This window comes from Lissotriton helveticus, chromosome 5_1 (assembly GCF_964261635.1).
Source record: "Lissotriton helveticus chromosome 5_1, aLisHel1.1, whole genome shotgun sequence".
Taxonomy (NCBI): domain Eukaryota; kingdom Metazoa; phylum Chordata; class Amphibia; order Caudata; family Salamandridae; genus Lissotriton; species Lissotriton helveticus.
In genome coordinates, this window is record NC_136065.1 from 1,164,901,090 (window position 1) to 1,164,917,169 (window position 16,080).

A 16,080-nucleotide genomic window follows, 5' to 3' on the forward strand; every position below is an offset into this window, starting at 1 on the left:
CAGAATCAGACTTGGGCAGAAAGAGTTTGTCTATAAGCTCCTTTTCTGCATGGCGTTGCCTTTCAAAGTCGACACCAACGCGCCTGTCCCTGATTAAGCGCCCATCTTGCAGGACACAATGGAAACAGGTACAGGCCTTGATGTCAGGAGCAGAAGAAAAGGCAGCAGCGTGCAGGAGCCAAATGAAGAAACAGGAGTGTTTCATGCATAATACAAAAGCGCTAAAGGAGCCAATTTCGTCTTTTGAACCGGTCCTGTTCTGCATAACTATGTCTCCCATTAGGGAGGTTGCAGACCTCCGGTTTTAAGGGCGCTAGTTAAAAGGACGTTAAATCTTACAAGTAGGCCCGGCGTCTATTTAAAGACACTGCTCATTTCCAAGCGGATCGCTTGTCTTCGCATCCGCTGCACCTGTCCCCGCCGCTCGCCAAGTTAATTATAAAGGGGCCTTGGGAGAAGGGAGATAGGGGGAAGAACCGGGGACCGGGCGGTGGCGGGGGGAGGGCGGGACGGCCGGGAGGGGGCACTCACGTCGCTCTGCAGCTCCTGGCTCTTCTTGGCGTGTTTGATCTGAGGGCTGTCTGCCACGCTGGTGAACCGCAGAGCGTCCGCCTTCTGTCTGTACTTTTTCTGAGGGGGGAAAGAAAGCGACATGTGACAATTCCTATTGTGTTTGTCGACGCATTTTGCAAAGCAATCACATTTGCACCAGTGGTGCGAGCGCAACAAGTCATAATTGCAATGATTTGTGTAACTGTTTATTTAGCTTCAAGTTCAACAGCACACTGTCTCAACGCCTCTCGGAGCTGAGAACTGCTGTTCTAGCACCCAAGTGCACTGCCCAGGATGCATGCTTTATGCTCGGTCTGCAGGTCTCAGGAGAAGACGACAACAAATATAAAACATGCTCCCACCCTCAGTATCAGAGGTGGCTATGAAGTGATAAGACAAAACGGACATATTACCTGTATCATAGATTTGAAATAAACTGTAAAATGATATTAGGCCCTTAAAATATCAAACAGTTCAATCAGTCTTGATGACAACGTTAACATAGTGCAGCTAAAGCAGCAAACGTACTGGTTAAATAATTTTGTGACATTTTAATACCTAAGTTACACATTGAAGACAAGCAAATACTGCAGCAATTTTAATGTGTGAATCGGCTTAACCACCACAGCTGGTCATCATAAAGAGGGTTTAGTGTAGCATTATATTTCGCTGCTGAAGGCTGTAGGACAAGTTACAGTGGTACAGGAGATTCAGGACTCGAGGGTCCTCTCAATTCTAGTCTCTGTAGGAAAAGGGGGTAGCGGGACAGTCTTGGTACCGGATCGGTACAGGAGGTGGCAGGAGGGAAGCTCACAATCCTCGAGCTTAGGAGTCTGCGGGGTCGGGCCGCGGCAGCGCCAGCAGGCCTAGGCGATGGTTCAATTGGCGTAGGGCCGCGGCAGCGCCGGCAGGCCAAGATGATGGTTCAAGTTACAGAGGGCCGCGGCAGCGCCAGCAGGCCGAGATGGTGGTTCACGTTGCAGAGGGCCGCGGCAGCGCCAGCAGGCCAAGATGATGGCTCACGGTGCAGAGGGCCGCGGCAGCGCCAGCAGGCCAAGATGATGGTTCACGTTGCAGAGGGCCGCGGCAGCGCCAGCAGGCCAAGACGAAAGGGTCACAGAGCAGGGTTGCGGCAGCGCCAGCAGTTCGCCCAGGATGAGTTCTTCTCGGTGTCTCTCGACTCCAGGATACAACTGCCCTCCTGGTCTGGGGCTTCCCCAGTTATAGGTCTGGTTCCCTTTGATGTCCGGACCCTCGCGCCTTGAGGTCGGGAGGTCCGGAATGAGGGGGTCCCGACACCCAGCAGGGGGTTGGAGCCAGCGCCCAGGGAGGCCGGGGGTGATCGACACCCGGCGGAGGAGAGCCGTTGACGCCTTCTTCTTTCATTGACCTGCCAAGTGGTCTCTTTACCTCCTGTGTGGAGGTTGGTGCCTCGATGTCGGGGCCGGGCCAGGCCCCGGGTTGGGGTCGAGTCGAGGCCACGTGGCCCCGTGTTGGAGTGTCCAAAGATGGCTGCCGGGCCGGCCATGGGGCTGACGGGGACCCGGCCAGCCGGTACGGGAGGGTTCAGGAGCTGGAGTCCCGGTGTGGACGTGTTGGGGATTACCTCGGGGGGTTGCCGGTGTGGCTCTTGCTGGGGATTCAGGGAGAGCCGGGGTCCGGGCCCTGTTGTGCGTAGGGGGTGACGGCCCGGCTACGAGGCCTGTCCAACATGCGTCCCCCCCAGCTGAAGGCAGGGAGAGTCAGCCATCCTCTTGGGGACTCTCCTCGCCGAGGCGGAAAAAGCGTGACAGGCCGTCTGCGTTGGCGTGGTTCTGGCCTGGACGATGCTCCACAGTGAAGTCCATTCCCTGTAAGGAGATGGACCAGCGCAACAGTTTCGGGTTCTCCCCCCGCATCTGCATCAACCATTGCAGGGGTCGGTGGTCTGTCTGCACCCGAAAGGGGGTGCCGAAGAGGTAGGGCCGGAGCTTCTTGAGGGCCCACACTACGGCGAAGGCCTCCCTCTCGATGGTGCTCCAGCGCTGTTCCCGGGCCAGCAGGCGTCGGCTGATGAATGCCACTGGCTGATCGACTCCCTCGGTGTTGAGTTGGGAGAGGACGGCCCCCACGCCATGATCGGAGGCGTCCGTCTGCACGATGAATTCCCGGCCGTAGTCGGGAGCCTGGAGCACGGGGGCAGTGCACATGGCGGCCTTCAGTTTCTCGAAGGCCGATTGGCAGTCCGGAGTCCAGTTGATCATTTTGGGGCTCTTCTTGGATGTGAGCTCCGTGAGGGGCCCCACGATGATGCCATAGTCCTTCACGAACCGCCGGTAGTACCCGGTGAGCCCCAGGAAGGCCCGGACCTCGGTTTGGGTCGTAGGGGGTTGCCAGGCCTGTATGGCAGCGATCTTGAGCTGGAGGGGGGCCACCAGACCGCTTCCCACTTGGTGTCCTAGGTAGGTCACGGACCCTTGGCCCACCTGACATTTGCTGGCCTTGAGGGTGAGCCCTGCCTGCTGGAGGGCGTGCAGAACTTCCCGCAGGTGGCGGAGGTGGTCGGTCCAGTGGTGACTGTATACAGCGATGTCGTCCAGGTAGGCGGCGCTGAATCCTTCGAGGCCCGCCAGTACCTGGTTCACGAGTCGTTGAAATGTTGCCGGAGCGTTTTTCATGCCGAATGGCATCACCCTGAAGTGGTAGTGACCGTCCGGGGTAGAGAAGGCGGATCGTTCTTGGGCCCTGGGGGTGAGGCCGATTTGCCAGTAGCCCGCTGTTAAATCGAAGATGCTTAGGTAGCGGGCGGCCCCCATACGGTCAATTAGCTCATCTGCCCGGGGGATAGGGTGAGCGTCGGTCCTGGTAACGGCATTCAGTCCCCGGTAGTCCACACAGAACCGGAGCTCAGGGGCAACGCCCGGGGCGGCGGCCTTGGGGACCAGGACGACGGGGCTGGCCCAGGGGCTGTCCGAGGGTTCGATCACTCCCAGTGTCAGCATCTTGGACACCTCGGTCTGGATGCAGGCGCGCACCCGATCTGGTACGCGGTACGCCCTGTGGCGAATAGGGGGGCTGTCCCCGGTGTCCACATCGTGAAGGCACCAGGGGGTGACCCCAGGGGTGAGAGAGAACAAGGATGCGAATCGTGTCAGGAGAGCTTGACAGTCTTGGCGTTGCTCCGGGGACAAGGCCTCGGAGAGTCTGACCCCTTCCACGGAGCCATCCTGCTCGAGGGTCCTCAGCAGGTCCGGAAGGGGCTCGGAGTCTTCTTCCGTCCCATTATCGGTAGCCATCAGGAGACTGAGTTCTGAGCGTACAAAATGGGGCTTGAGTCTGTTGGCGTGGAGGACCCGTAGGGGGTTCCGGGAGGTTTCCATGTCGATTAAGTAGGTGACGGGCCCCTTGCGTTCGATCACCTTGAAGGGTCCGGACCATTTGTCCTGTAGGGCACAGGGTTCAACCGGGGACATCACCCAGACCTGTTGTCCCGGCTCGAACTCGAGGGAGGAGGCGTGCTGATCATACCATTTCTTCATGTCTTCCTGACTGGCTTCAAGGTTGACTTTGGCGATCTCCCTGAATCGCCGGGTCTGGTTGCGAAGGGCCAAGAGGTATTTGTATACATCCGGGGGAGTTTTCTGGGGGGGCCTCTCCCAACCTTCTTTGACTAGGCTGAGGGGACCCCGGACGGGGTGCCCGTACAGGAGTTCAAATGGGCTGAAGCCTAGGGATTTTTGAGGGACCTCTCGGTAGGCGAACAGGAGGCACGGGAGTAGCACGTCCCACTGGCGACGGAGGGGCTCTTCTAGGCCCATGATCATTCCTTTGAGAGTGCGGTTAAACCGCTCGACCAATCCATTTCCTTGCGGGTGATAGGGGGTCGTGAATTTGTAGGTGACCCCGCACTGTTGCCAGAGAGACTTCATGTATTTCGAGATGAAGTTCGTGCCCCTGTCGCTGACGACCTCCCGGGGAAAGCCCACCCGGGAGAAGATCCCCATCAGGGCTCGGCCTACTACAGGCGCCGTCACGGTTCGAAGAGGGATACCCTCGGGATAGCGGGTGGCGTGGTCCACCAGGACCAGGATGAACCGGTGTCCTTGGGTGGTTCGGGGGTCCAGGGGCCCTACAATGTCTATTCCCACCCGTTCGAACGGGGTGGTGACGACGGGAAAAGGCTGCAAGGGTGCTTTGGTTTTTCGGCCACTTTTTCCGCTGGCCTGGCAGGTGGGGCAGGCCTTGCAGTGGTTGGTGACATCTTTTCGCATTCGGGGCCAGTAAAAGTGGGTCACCAGGCGGTCGTATGTTTTGTCCTGTCCCAGGTGTCCGGCAAGGGGTATATCGTGGCCTAAGTTCAAGAGAAAATCTCTGAAGCGGAGGGGCACCACCAGCACCCGACTGGCCCCCAGTTCTGCAATCCGTTGCTCACTGTAGAGCAGGTCATTGTCCCAGTAGATCCAGTGGGCCCCCGAGGTGTCCCCTGCGCTCTGGGCAAGGGCTTGCTGCCGGAGTCCCTCGAGGGAGGGACAGGTTCTTTGTTCTTGTTGGAATTGTTCCTGGGTGGGACCCCCCTCTTGACGCCACTGGGCCAGGTCGGGGAGGTCCGGGAGCCGACCGGGTCCTTCTTTGGTTTGGGCCGGGGGACTTGCTTCTGGGGTGGCCTCCTCTGGGACAATCGCGGGAGGAGGCTCCGGCCACTCGGGTTCTTCTGGACTGGGGACGGCACGGGCGGTCATGGACCGGGTCGTGGCACAGACCCATTCGGGGAGGCCCAGCATCCCCAGGTGCTCTCTCCGTTCGACTGCTGCCCAGGGAGAGCTTTCGAGATCGTTCCCCAGGAGGCAATCCACGGGGGCATCATCGCGGACAGTCACTTTCAGCATCCCTGATACTCCGCCCCATTCGATGGGGACGTAGGCCATTTGACATAGACTTTCTGAGTTGTCGGCTGACCGGACAGGGCAAAGAATGTTCGGCAAGATCTGGTCCGGGGCCACCAGATGACAGCGGACCGCGGTCACACTGGCCCCGGTGTCGCGGATGGCTTCAGCCCGGCGGCCATTAATGTTCACCCACTGGCTGTACTTCTGCGTGTTGGCGGGAAGGGGGGCCCGAGGGATCAGGTCTCGTTCCCCTAAGCAAACCAGGGACATGGCGGCCGGTTCCCACTCAGGCTGGTCGGTTTCGTACTCTTCTTGGTCTTCTGGGGTTTGCTCTTCCCCCAGGGCTGCAGCAGCGACCTGGCGGGGTAAAGGGTTCGGGTTCTTTGGGCAATTGGGATCATTTGCGTAGTGGCCGGGTCGCTGGCATCGGTGGCAAGTGATGTTGGCTCGGAAGCCGGGTCGCATCGGGGGGTTTCCCCTGCCGGCCGGGGGCGGGGTGTTGCTGGCGGGAGTCACCGGGCCGGTGTCCCTACCCCGACCCTGGCCCCCCCCTCAACGGGGGCGATGGGGCCCTTGGGCCGTTCTGTGCGCTTCGCTGGGTCCGTTTCGGCCAACTCGGGTGCTTTCCCATCGGTCAGCTTTGGCGGCGAGTTGCCGAGGTTCCGTTAGTTTACTGTCCAGGAGGTGCTGCCTGAGTTCGATGAAGCAGTTGTTAGAAAGGTGCTCCCACACAACAAGGTCAAGGAGCTGTTCGTAGGTGGTCACGTTGCTGCCCTTGATCCACCCCTCGAAGGCCCGGCTAAAGAAGTTCACGTACTCCACCCAAGTTGTACCCGGGATCCGTTTGCAGTCGCGGAACCGCTGGCGGTACATCTCGGGTGTGAGTCCGTATCGAGTGAGGAGGGCGGCTTTCATGTGGTCGTAGGATGTCATCAGATGGTCTGGGAGTTGCAGCAGGGCGTCTCGCCCTTCGTTGACAAACCTCCCCCATAACCCGGCTCCCCAGTCGCCCCGGGGAATCCGGTGGGAGGTCATGGCTACCTCGTACGCTTTGAACCATTGCTGGATGTCATCGTTCTTGTAGTACTCTCTGACGACATCTTTGGGTATGTGGACCTTGGGGTCTGTAGGGGCAGGAGTGTTCGTGCGCTCGGGGACCCCGAGTTCCTTGTTCTGCTTCCGAATCTCTAGTTCTTTGAGGTTGCGCTCATGTTCGTAGGTTAGCTTCTTCTCTTCTAGCTCTATCTGCCTTTGTTTCTCTTCTCGCTCCTCTCGGAGCCGTAAGTGTTCCAACGTTATTTTTTGTTCCGCCAATTTGAGCTCTCCATCTAAGCGCAGTCGTGCCAGTTCTAATTCATGGAGCCTGCTTTTTTCCCGTTCCCGGACCTCTTCTGGGGAGAGACCCGATCTTCTTTCTTCCGTCGGCGTGGGGTTTGTTTCGGGGGTCTCGTGGCTTCGTGTTTGGGGTACGGTCGTACCCGTCTCCGCCCAAGATTCCAGGGCTCGTTTGAAGTCCTCTTTCGTGCTCAGTCCTGTGGTTGAAATGCCTAATTCTATGCAAAATTGTTTCAGTTCTCTGTGGTTGTATTCTTCCAGCTTTTCCATCTGGAATTTTTCTGTTGCTCCGTTCTCTTTTGTTGTCATGGTGGTTGTGTGTCGTGGGGCGAGTGACCCTCTGTACGATTATGCGTAGGTTCGGATCGCGCCGCTGGCCACCAATGTTAGACGGGGACCCAGAGGGTCGGCCGAATACTGGGGGAGAGGCCTCCGATGAGGGCCGTCTCCGGCGATCGTACAGACAAGTCACTTCCCTCCCCACAGATAGACACCACACAAGGATGAGATCAACACTCTTTATATAGGGTTCTTGCGGCAAGGTTATCAGTGGTACAGGAGATTCAGGACTCGAGGGTCCTCTCAATTCTAGTCTCTGTAGGAAAAGGGGGTAGCGGGACAGTCTTGGTACCGGATCGGTACAGGAGGTGGCAGGAGGGAAGCTCACAATCCTCGAGCTTAGGAGTCTGCGGGGTCGGGCCGCGGCAGCGCCAGCAGGCCTAGGCGATGGTTCAATTGGCGTAGGGCCGCGGCAGCGCCGGCAGGCCAAGATGATGGTTCAAGTTACAGAGGGCCGCGGCAGCGCCAGCAGGCCGAGATGGTGGTTCACGTTGCAGAGGGCCGCGGCAGCGCCAGCAGGCCAAGATGATGGTTCACGTTGCAGAGGGCCGCGGCAGCGCCAGCAGGCCGAGATGATGGCTCACGGTGCAGAGGGCCGCGGCAGCGCCAGCAGGCCAAGATGAGGGTTCACGTTGCAGAGGGCCGCGGCAGCGCCAGCAGGTCTAGATGAAGGCTCACGGTGCAGAGGGCCGCGGCAGCGCCAGCAGGCCAAGATGATGGTTCACGTTGCAGAGGGCCGCGGCAGCGCCAGCAGGCCAAGATGATGGTTCACGTTGCAGAGGGCAGCGGCAGCGCCAGCAGGCCAAGACGAAGGGGTCACAGAGCAGGGTTGCGGCAGCGCCAGCAGTTCGCCCAGGATGAGTTCTTCTTGGTGTCTCTCGACTCCAGGATACAACTGCCCTCCTGGTCTGGGGCTTCCCCAGTTATAGGTCTGGTTCCCTTTGATGTCCGGACCCTCACGCCTTGAGGTCGGGAGGTCCGGAATGAGGGGGTCCCGACACCCAGCAGGGGGTTGGAGCCAGCGCCCAGGGAGGCCGGGGGTGATCGACACCCGGCGGAGGAGAGCCGTTGACGCCTTCTTCTTTCATTGACCTGCCAAGTGGTCTCTTTACCTCCTGTGTGGAGGTTGGTGCCTCGATGTCGGGGCCGGGCCAGGCCCCGGGTTGGGGTCGAGTCGAGGCCACGTGGCCTCGTGTTGGAGTGTCCAAAGATGGCTGCCGGGCCGGCCATGGGGCTGACGGGGACCCGGCCAGCCGGTACGGGAGGGTTCAGGAGCTGGAGTCCCGGTGTGGACGTGTTGGGGATTACCTCGGGGGGTTGCCGGGGTGGCTCTTGCTGGGGATTCAGGGAGAGCCGGGGTCCGGGCCCTGTTGTGCGTAGGGGGTGACGGTCCGGCTACGAGGCCTGTCCAACAGTCTTATTACGACTTTGGCGTCCTCCCATGGGCCGCCACACCAGAGCCCCGTAAGAGTAACGCCAAAGCCGCTCCCACGGTGTGCCCACCGGATTACGATTGTAAACCGTGGCGGGCAGTGGCACGGCTGCGCTTCAACGCTGGAAGTCTGTAAGGCTCTTTGAAGAGTCTTACATGAGGACCGCAACAGTGACAGCGCCATCTGCAAGTTTCTGCATGGTGCGGCATGCACCTTGTGCCAAACCGTGCAGGAACTCGGTGCATAAATACAGGTGGCACAACATGTGTCCCCTCTGATTGCACCCCCAGGCCCTAGAGTGGCAAGAGGCCCCTTTGTTGCTTCAGCGCCACCCTTTTCATGGCAGTAGCACCTAACCAATATAAGCCATGGGTCAAACAGATACTGCTAAACAAAATGTCTAAGGTCTAATTTGCAGAGTATTTTTTATTTGAAAAGTTATCTACTGATATTAGATCCATAGAAACATAAAAGCACAAAAAATACAGTGTAGGAATAGCCTGTAAGTGTAGGAGCTATCACCTGAGGCTAAAGGGAAGTTCTTCCCAAAAGGAGCCAGTCTCCCCCAATGATAGATACAAAGGAGTGTTCAGAGTGTGCCCAAACACTACAGGTACTTTAATGCTTTTGTTTCAATACTATTCTTTTTTAAAGGCCTTTGAAAAGTTGCTGGTTTTGTAAAACTCCATTGCCTACAAAACCATTGGGGGGGGGGGTAGCCTGTAAATGGTGTGGGCAAGAGATGTTGCATTAACCAAAACATGAGTGAACACATTGCCACATCCACATTGTGTCTCATATGCACTGCTAAAACACATAGGCCTCAGCTGTTGCACAAACAGATAGACAACTGCTCAAGATCACACAACACACCAGGGGGTATATTCACAAGAACTGGTGCTAAACATCACTAAAAAAAGCTAAAATACCTTTACACATCGCAGCAGATCGCTGGAAAATAACCCTGCGTTAATGTGGAATTCACAACAAGGTGGTAGCATGCAATAGTCTGCCGAAACCATGGCCAATGTCCACGAGACAACCACCGCGACGGAGATAAAAACACAAACCACAAAGCGGAAAAACACGCAATGTGCTCAATTGCGATAAGAAAACAGTGACAACCAGTGCAAGGCCAGCAATAGCCACGCGTAATGCTTGAAAAAGCCCAAGAACAGCAGACGGAAAATGCCACTGAAAACACAACACCAACTGCAGAGTCCCACGGATGCACCATGACCCACTAAAGAGGACAACATGAACCCCACAATCCCCACGGAGGAACACCCAGGAATACAGGGCCCATGGAAGGCTAATGAGAACAGGAAGAGGATGACAGGTCACAGTCGCCAGGAAAATCCGAGTACCGGCACGGATGAGCCAGAGCACCACCACCAACTGTACGTCACCCCCAACGTGTCACTGGCAACAAAGATAGTTAAACAATAATGGAGCAACCCTGTGTCCCTCAGAACCTGGGTATGGACAACTTTTAACTATTAATCCCGCATTGACACATTTGACTCGCCGGCAATTCTAGCTCTGGTGCTTCTCCTAACGCGCGGATAACTTTGAACTCTTACCCCCGCATTGATGCTTTGACACGCCGGCAAATCTAGCTACAGTTCGCATAAATTATATTCTTGACTCTACACATTGCCCTTCAGTCATTAGCAGGGTCTGGGTTCTTTTAAGGGGTCACAATTGTAATTTCACATCTATTAACTGAAATTCCAGTGTTTGACATGCCGGTAACTTCAAATCCGGTAGTTTTTAATTCGTGTTCTTCCATAACACCTGGTCCCACAACTTAAAGCGAACGTCCTCCAAGGAGTTTGCAAGAGGAACCGTGCACCTTCATGCCATAATTATTAGCTGGGTCCATGCGCACACAGGCTTCCCGTACTGATAGACTTAAGTCAGCCTGACGTTTATAAGCAGGGTTTATGCGCACGTAAGGGGGTTTGAATTATACACCACCTTTATCTTCTAGATTTACATCGCCTGTGCCCATCATTTCTGATTCTACCACCAGGCGCTACAAGATGAATGTTTAACCATGATTCACTCTGGTTTTTTGTGGGTGAGTTTCAACACCCTTTCTTCACATTCGTATCTCCTTCAGACCTAGAAATGGAACATGCCTAATCTGCGCTTTCTTCATTTATAGGCTGTCACTCCCTTATCCCCGTTCTGTCCTGATGAAGACCCACCTTGACTACCTAATAGAGCATAGTTTGGGTTGTAACGTCGACGACCTCGCATGGTCCAGATTGACCAAGGCTCTGCGTACAAAAGAATAACTAATATACAGGAGAGTCATTGTGTTTCCCTAATTTTCTGGCCTACTCCTCCCCATGTACATATTTTAACCACTCTGTACATATTGCGCACTAAAACACCATCACAGAGCACAAATGTCACTTGATCACCTATTACCTGCAAATCTCACCTCGTATTGACAGCCTTGTTTGCAAACGTGAAAACATATATGAATGATTTAATTTATATAAAACAAGAAAGTAGACAGCAATTTGAGTCACATGTGTTACTATTTGCTGTATGTTCCATATGTTTAGACAGCTGAGATACAGATTTTAAAGAATACAGAATAATATATTTGGCACTAAGCATACTCAAAAGAAATAGACGGTAAACCCGACAGAACCATTGTTTTTTGTTGGATTGGCAACAAAGAGGCAGAGATGGCACACCACCTCGGACCATCTGAATGCTGTTGCATGGCAGTGGAGGCCAATGGAAGAGCACAAGCGGCACTGGACTGATGTGAATTGCAAAACCAAGTAGAAACCCGCTGCCAACATGGGAGCAGCAATGAGCCCCGGAGGAGGGGGGCCAGTAGAACACCAGGAGCCGAATGACATGGAGAAGATGGTGGCCACAGTCACCATGCGGGAGACGGAGACAAGATTCGGGAAACCGGACACTGTCTAACATGACCCGACACCGCATCAACAGGGTGCGCACCGACCAGGGAGTGGCTGGACGGGGGAGACGGGCCCAATGGCACACATACGCAACTAAGCAGTGCACATTGCACATCCACAATGACTCAGGATCATGTCACTGATCTCACGGGAACACCTCAGCACACACACAAACACCATGTAGTCCCACATACACCATGTGCCCAAAGGGGCACCCACACAACACAACAACAAGCATACAACCAACACATGCACACGTGCGAGACACAGCAAACAGGCAAATATGTCAGCCACATGACGAGTTGCATGGCTGCTGTCCAATCACCATGACAATGTACACGGCACAACACTGATGTGGCTGAGTGCGGACCACAACCGAATGAAGCAGGTCACACTCGGACACAACCACTGGCACAAACAACCCTTGACGCCAATGACACATCTGTGGATAAACCATGCCCAAGTGTCACAACCCGACAAAGAGCACAAGTTACCCAAGTCTGCAACATCCCAGCACAGTGGAAGCACTGAACTGACAGGTACACCGCATGAAAAGGACCAGTGGCAGACAAATCAGAGCCGCAGGAGGGAATCACCAACCATGCAGAATACGCACATAAGTATGAGTGCACCACGACATTGACAACATCCTGGTACAAACAGCAACACCTCCACAACAGAACACAGGCCACAACTGGTGCAGCACACCTGCACCACATGGCAAATCACATCTGGCCCAGCTGGTAACCATGACATCACAATGTACTAGTACAAGCTGTAAAGTACAAATATGTTTTGTTCATACATGCTGTATTAATAGACATTTTGTACTGGCCCATGATTGCCAGGGACGGCCACAATGTCACGTGCTCATGAGAAGTAATTGTCAATGATGGTGTACCTCCGGGCCATTCCTGCCGCAGCTGCAGTGGGATGTGGGCCACTTGCCCCATCATCCCATCATTCGGGACTTCTGGAACTGGGATCCATGGGGTATTGGTGCTTACACAGATGATGTGCAAGACACAACATGCAAAACGATGATCTTGCACACGATCTCCGGGCTGTACAGGAGCTTTCCACCCGTGCTATCCAGGCACCTGAAACATGACTTCAACATGCCAAATGAACGTTCAACGATGCCCCAGGTGCGTATGTGGGCAACATTGTACTGCCTCTGGGCGTGTGTGTTCGGATCTTGGAGGGGTGTAATCATCCAAGGGCAGAGTGCATATCCTTGATCACCTGTGACAGTGCAGGGAGAAAAGAGTCAATACTTGGTTCGGCAGGACGTGATGGCAGGCCCACTTATCCAGTGACGCCTGGGCTAACTGTGTGAGGGGTGAGTGTAAGCCAGCCCTCAGTGAGTAGCTGGTGCTGGCAACAACTCCAACAGTGATCAGGGACTCAGACAAGCAATGGCAGGACAACAAGGGGGGATGACTTGAGTCGCACAGCGATAGTGGCCCCGGATGCACAGCGGTCGACACGGGCCCACCGCCGCGGGACGCTGACCTGCGGGAGACTGGGGTAGGGTCACGAGTATAGAGCAGGTTCTCGTCAAAGTTGAAGGAGCATGACGCGGAGTGAGTAGGTGGACAGTGGAAAGTTGACCCACAGCGAATGATGCAGAGGGCACATGCCAGCTGTGTCCTGCAACATGTAGGATATGAATGCCCCAGACTCATGCCAAACACCAAGTCCGTACCTGCCCTCTGCTGATGACAACCCCCAGGCCACAGGCTCAAACACCAATGATGTTCCGCCGGAGGCTGGCGGTCATGCCCAACACACAGGGTTAGTGGCACCAAGTGTCGCCAGCTTGCGTTGAACAGGGTTAGTGGCACCACTTGGCACCAGCTTGCGTTGAACAGGGTTAGTGGCACCACGTGTCGCCGGCTTGCACTGAACAGGGTTAGTGGCACCAAGTGTCGCCGGCCTGCCATATGGAATCATGCCTCACTGATCGAAAGGTGTCTGGCACTGTGGCCACTGCTACGGATTTGGGGTCACTGCCATTCAGGACTTAGGACACAGTTTCACATGTGGGGCCCACTGTGACGTAGGGGACGCCAGTGGATTATGACAATGAGAAAGGAGTAACGTGGGCCAGCGTCGTGGAGGCCAGCGATGGTCTGTGGAGGCTGCAGAGCGTGCGGGACTAGGGCGTGGAGCGTGCCCCGGCACACAAGGGTGTCTGCAGGTGAGCGGTGCGGCCTTAGGGCGCTGGTGCAGGCAGGCCTGGTCTGGGTATCAGCGTCCTGGGGTGCAGCAGGCGCACAGGGTCGCAGGCCCACTGCTCACGGTGTCAGCCTCGTGGCGGACTGCAAGGCGCAGCTCTGTCACTGATGTTGGCCTTTCTAGGAGGGAACCTCGCTCTGCGCTACAGGGTTTTTGTTCACACCCCTGTGCAGCACTGGCATACTCCGGTTCCTCCCACTATTCCCACGCACACATGGGTGGAGCGAGCGACATTTCCGCTATCTGAGCTCTGGCCTGGTGTGACATGGTTGCGTCCAGTGTTCTCTACTCTCCAGTCACCAGCAGTTGCGGTCTGCATGGACATGGCTGTTGTTTGCCTTTCCATGTCTGCCCTGCACATCCACATCTCACTTGCCGTTGTGTACATTGCCATTAATGGGTCACTTGCATCCTACGCAAATAGCTGCATTCCACATCTACACACGTTCAGCTGTTGTGTGGCTGTGGTGCCATGATATGGCTGTATTGTGTGCAGGAGTAGGCCAGGTTCACCATGGAGTGGTATTGTCGTGTCTGGTGGGTGGGTATGTTGTTTGGCATGTTGTATGTGGTTTGGTCACATGTGCATTCCCACAATTGTGCATTGTGTGATGGTGGCTTTGAGGTGTGAGGTGCGTGGTGTGTTGATTTGGCACTTTTCAACGAGCATTCCAGTTCCATATGTGCCATCCTGGAAGCTCTGGTTGATGATGGACTGTTGGAAGATGTCGGAATTGTGCACATTGCCTGGGTAGTTTGCGACGACATTGGTGAAGAGTCCCCGGTGGTCCACTATTGCCTGCACATTGATGGAATGAGTGTGCTTCCTGTTACGGTAGTGGTGTGCTATATCCGCAGGGGGCACAAGTGGGACATGTGTGCAGTCTATTGACCCCAACACTGCCGGAAATCTGGCTATGGCGTAGAAGCCTTGCTTGGTTTCCTGCTGTTCCTGCGCAGTGTGGGGAAGTGAAGGTACTGGGGAATGAAGCTGAGGATGGCATCCAGGATAGGTGTGATGAACTTTGATAGGGCTGGCTGTGAGACCCCTCTGACTCTGGCAGTTGTTGGTTGGAAGGTACCAGAGGCCAACAGGTGCAGCACAGCCAGCAGCTTTGTCTGCGGAGGTGTTGGACTTGGGCCTTGTGGCAGGTTCACCCCTGAACTTTTTGCCTTGAAATTATAGTGATTTCTGGTCTTTGCGCACTTTGACACTGTGGTGCAGTGTAAAGTGCGTGCGCTCCCTGAGTGCGTGTGTGAGATAGGCCTGCCCTCCCATAGGAATGCATGGGGAATGTGTGTGTCCCTGGTAGTTCCTGATGCGTGGGGAGTGCAGGCTCGAGTTTAGTATGTGTGAACTCGTGAGAATGAATGCTGCGCAACGGTATGCGCGGCTTGTATGTGTCTAGAAGGGAAGTGCTACTTCTGGACATTGAGATATGTGTGCAGTGAGGGTGCTGGAGCGTGATTGGCTGGAGCTGGCTGGCATGCCAGGCTCCAGGAAGTCTGGATGGGTCTGCCCGGTGGTGAGTGTGAGATTAGCATGAGTGATGTGTGGGAGGAGTGTACCTGTGTCCTGGATGGGCTGGGTTTTCCCCACACAATGCTGGCTCCGCCCCCCTGTGGTGTGTCTAACGACCCTAGCCTCCCCAGTGAATGAAATGGGTGGTTGGGCCATCAAGAGTGCTCCAGAACCAGCTGCGACTGGTTTCTCCCCCACCCTGCACCCTTAGACAAAGGATTTGTCTGTATAAAAAGAGGCTGTGACCTCTTGGAAAAGGTTCTTGTTTGCTGCTTGAATCTACCAGGGGCGTGCTGCTGCTTGGGCCCAGGGGGAAGGCTTGCCTCCCCTGGGCCCTGCCCAGCCCCTGGACTCCTGAAGAGCTTTGCTGGACTTTGGTCCCTTATAGCGCTTGGGAGCGCTGTTTATTCCCCTCTAGCGCTGTGCTTGGACTTTTGCTGGACGTGTGTTCCCCTGAGGCGCCTGGAGGCCCTTTGTCCTGTCTGGTGGCACTGGGAGCGCTTGACTGGTGGCTTCTGGCGCCTGGAAGCGCTTGTGTGCTGTCCCTGGCGCATTGGAGCGCTTTGTGTCCTGCTAGCGCTGAGAGCGCTTTGTTTTTCCGAGGCCGGTGCCCACCCGGCGTTTGTTTGCACGCATTTTGCGTGAGGATCGGCGCGGGAGCCCACTCCGCTGTTTGTGCCGACCTCCGCGATCCACAGCCGGTGCCACCCGGCATTGCCCAGAGAAGGGGAGCTCATCCCCGTGATCCTTTCACTCGAGGGAGCCCACCCCTCGGTGAATTGCCCTCCAACCTCTGCAGGTCTGAAAACGGGCCGCCGCGCTGCCCGCGATGACCCGGAAGTGGT

At 55.8% G+C, this 16,080-nt stretch overlaps 1 protein-coding gene across 1 annotated transcript in view; it reads right to left on the bottom strand.

Moving 5' to 3' along the window:
- The window catches only part of NRAP (nebulin related anchoring protein), a 417,859-nt gene that overhangs the window by 171,722 nt on the left and 230,057 nt on the right, over nt 1-16,080 (bottom strand). Inside the window, exon 21 of the mRNA XM_078643841.1 lies at nt 532-630. Coding sequence (XP_078499967.1) covers nt 532-630 — 99 coding nt within the window. The remainder of the gene's footprint in view (nt 1-531; nt 631-16,080) is intronic.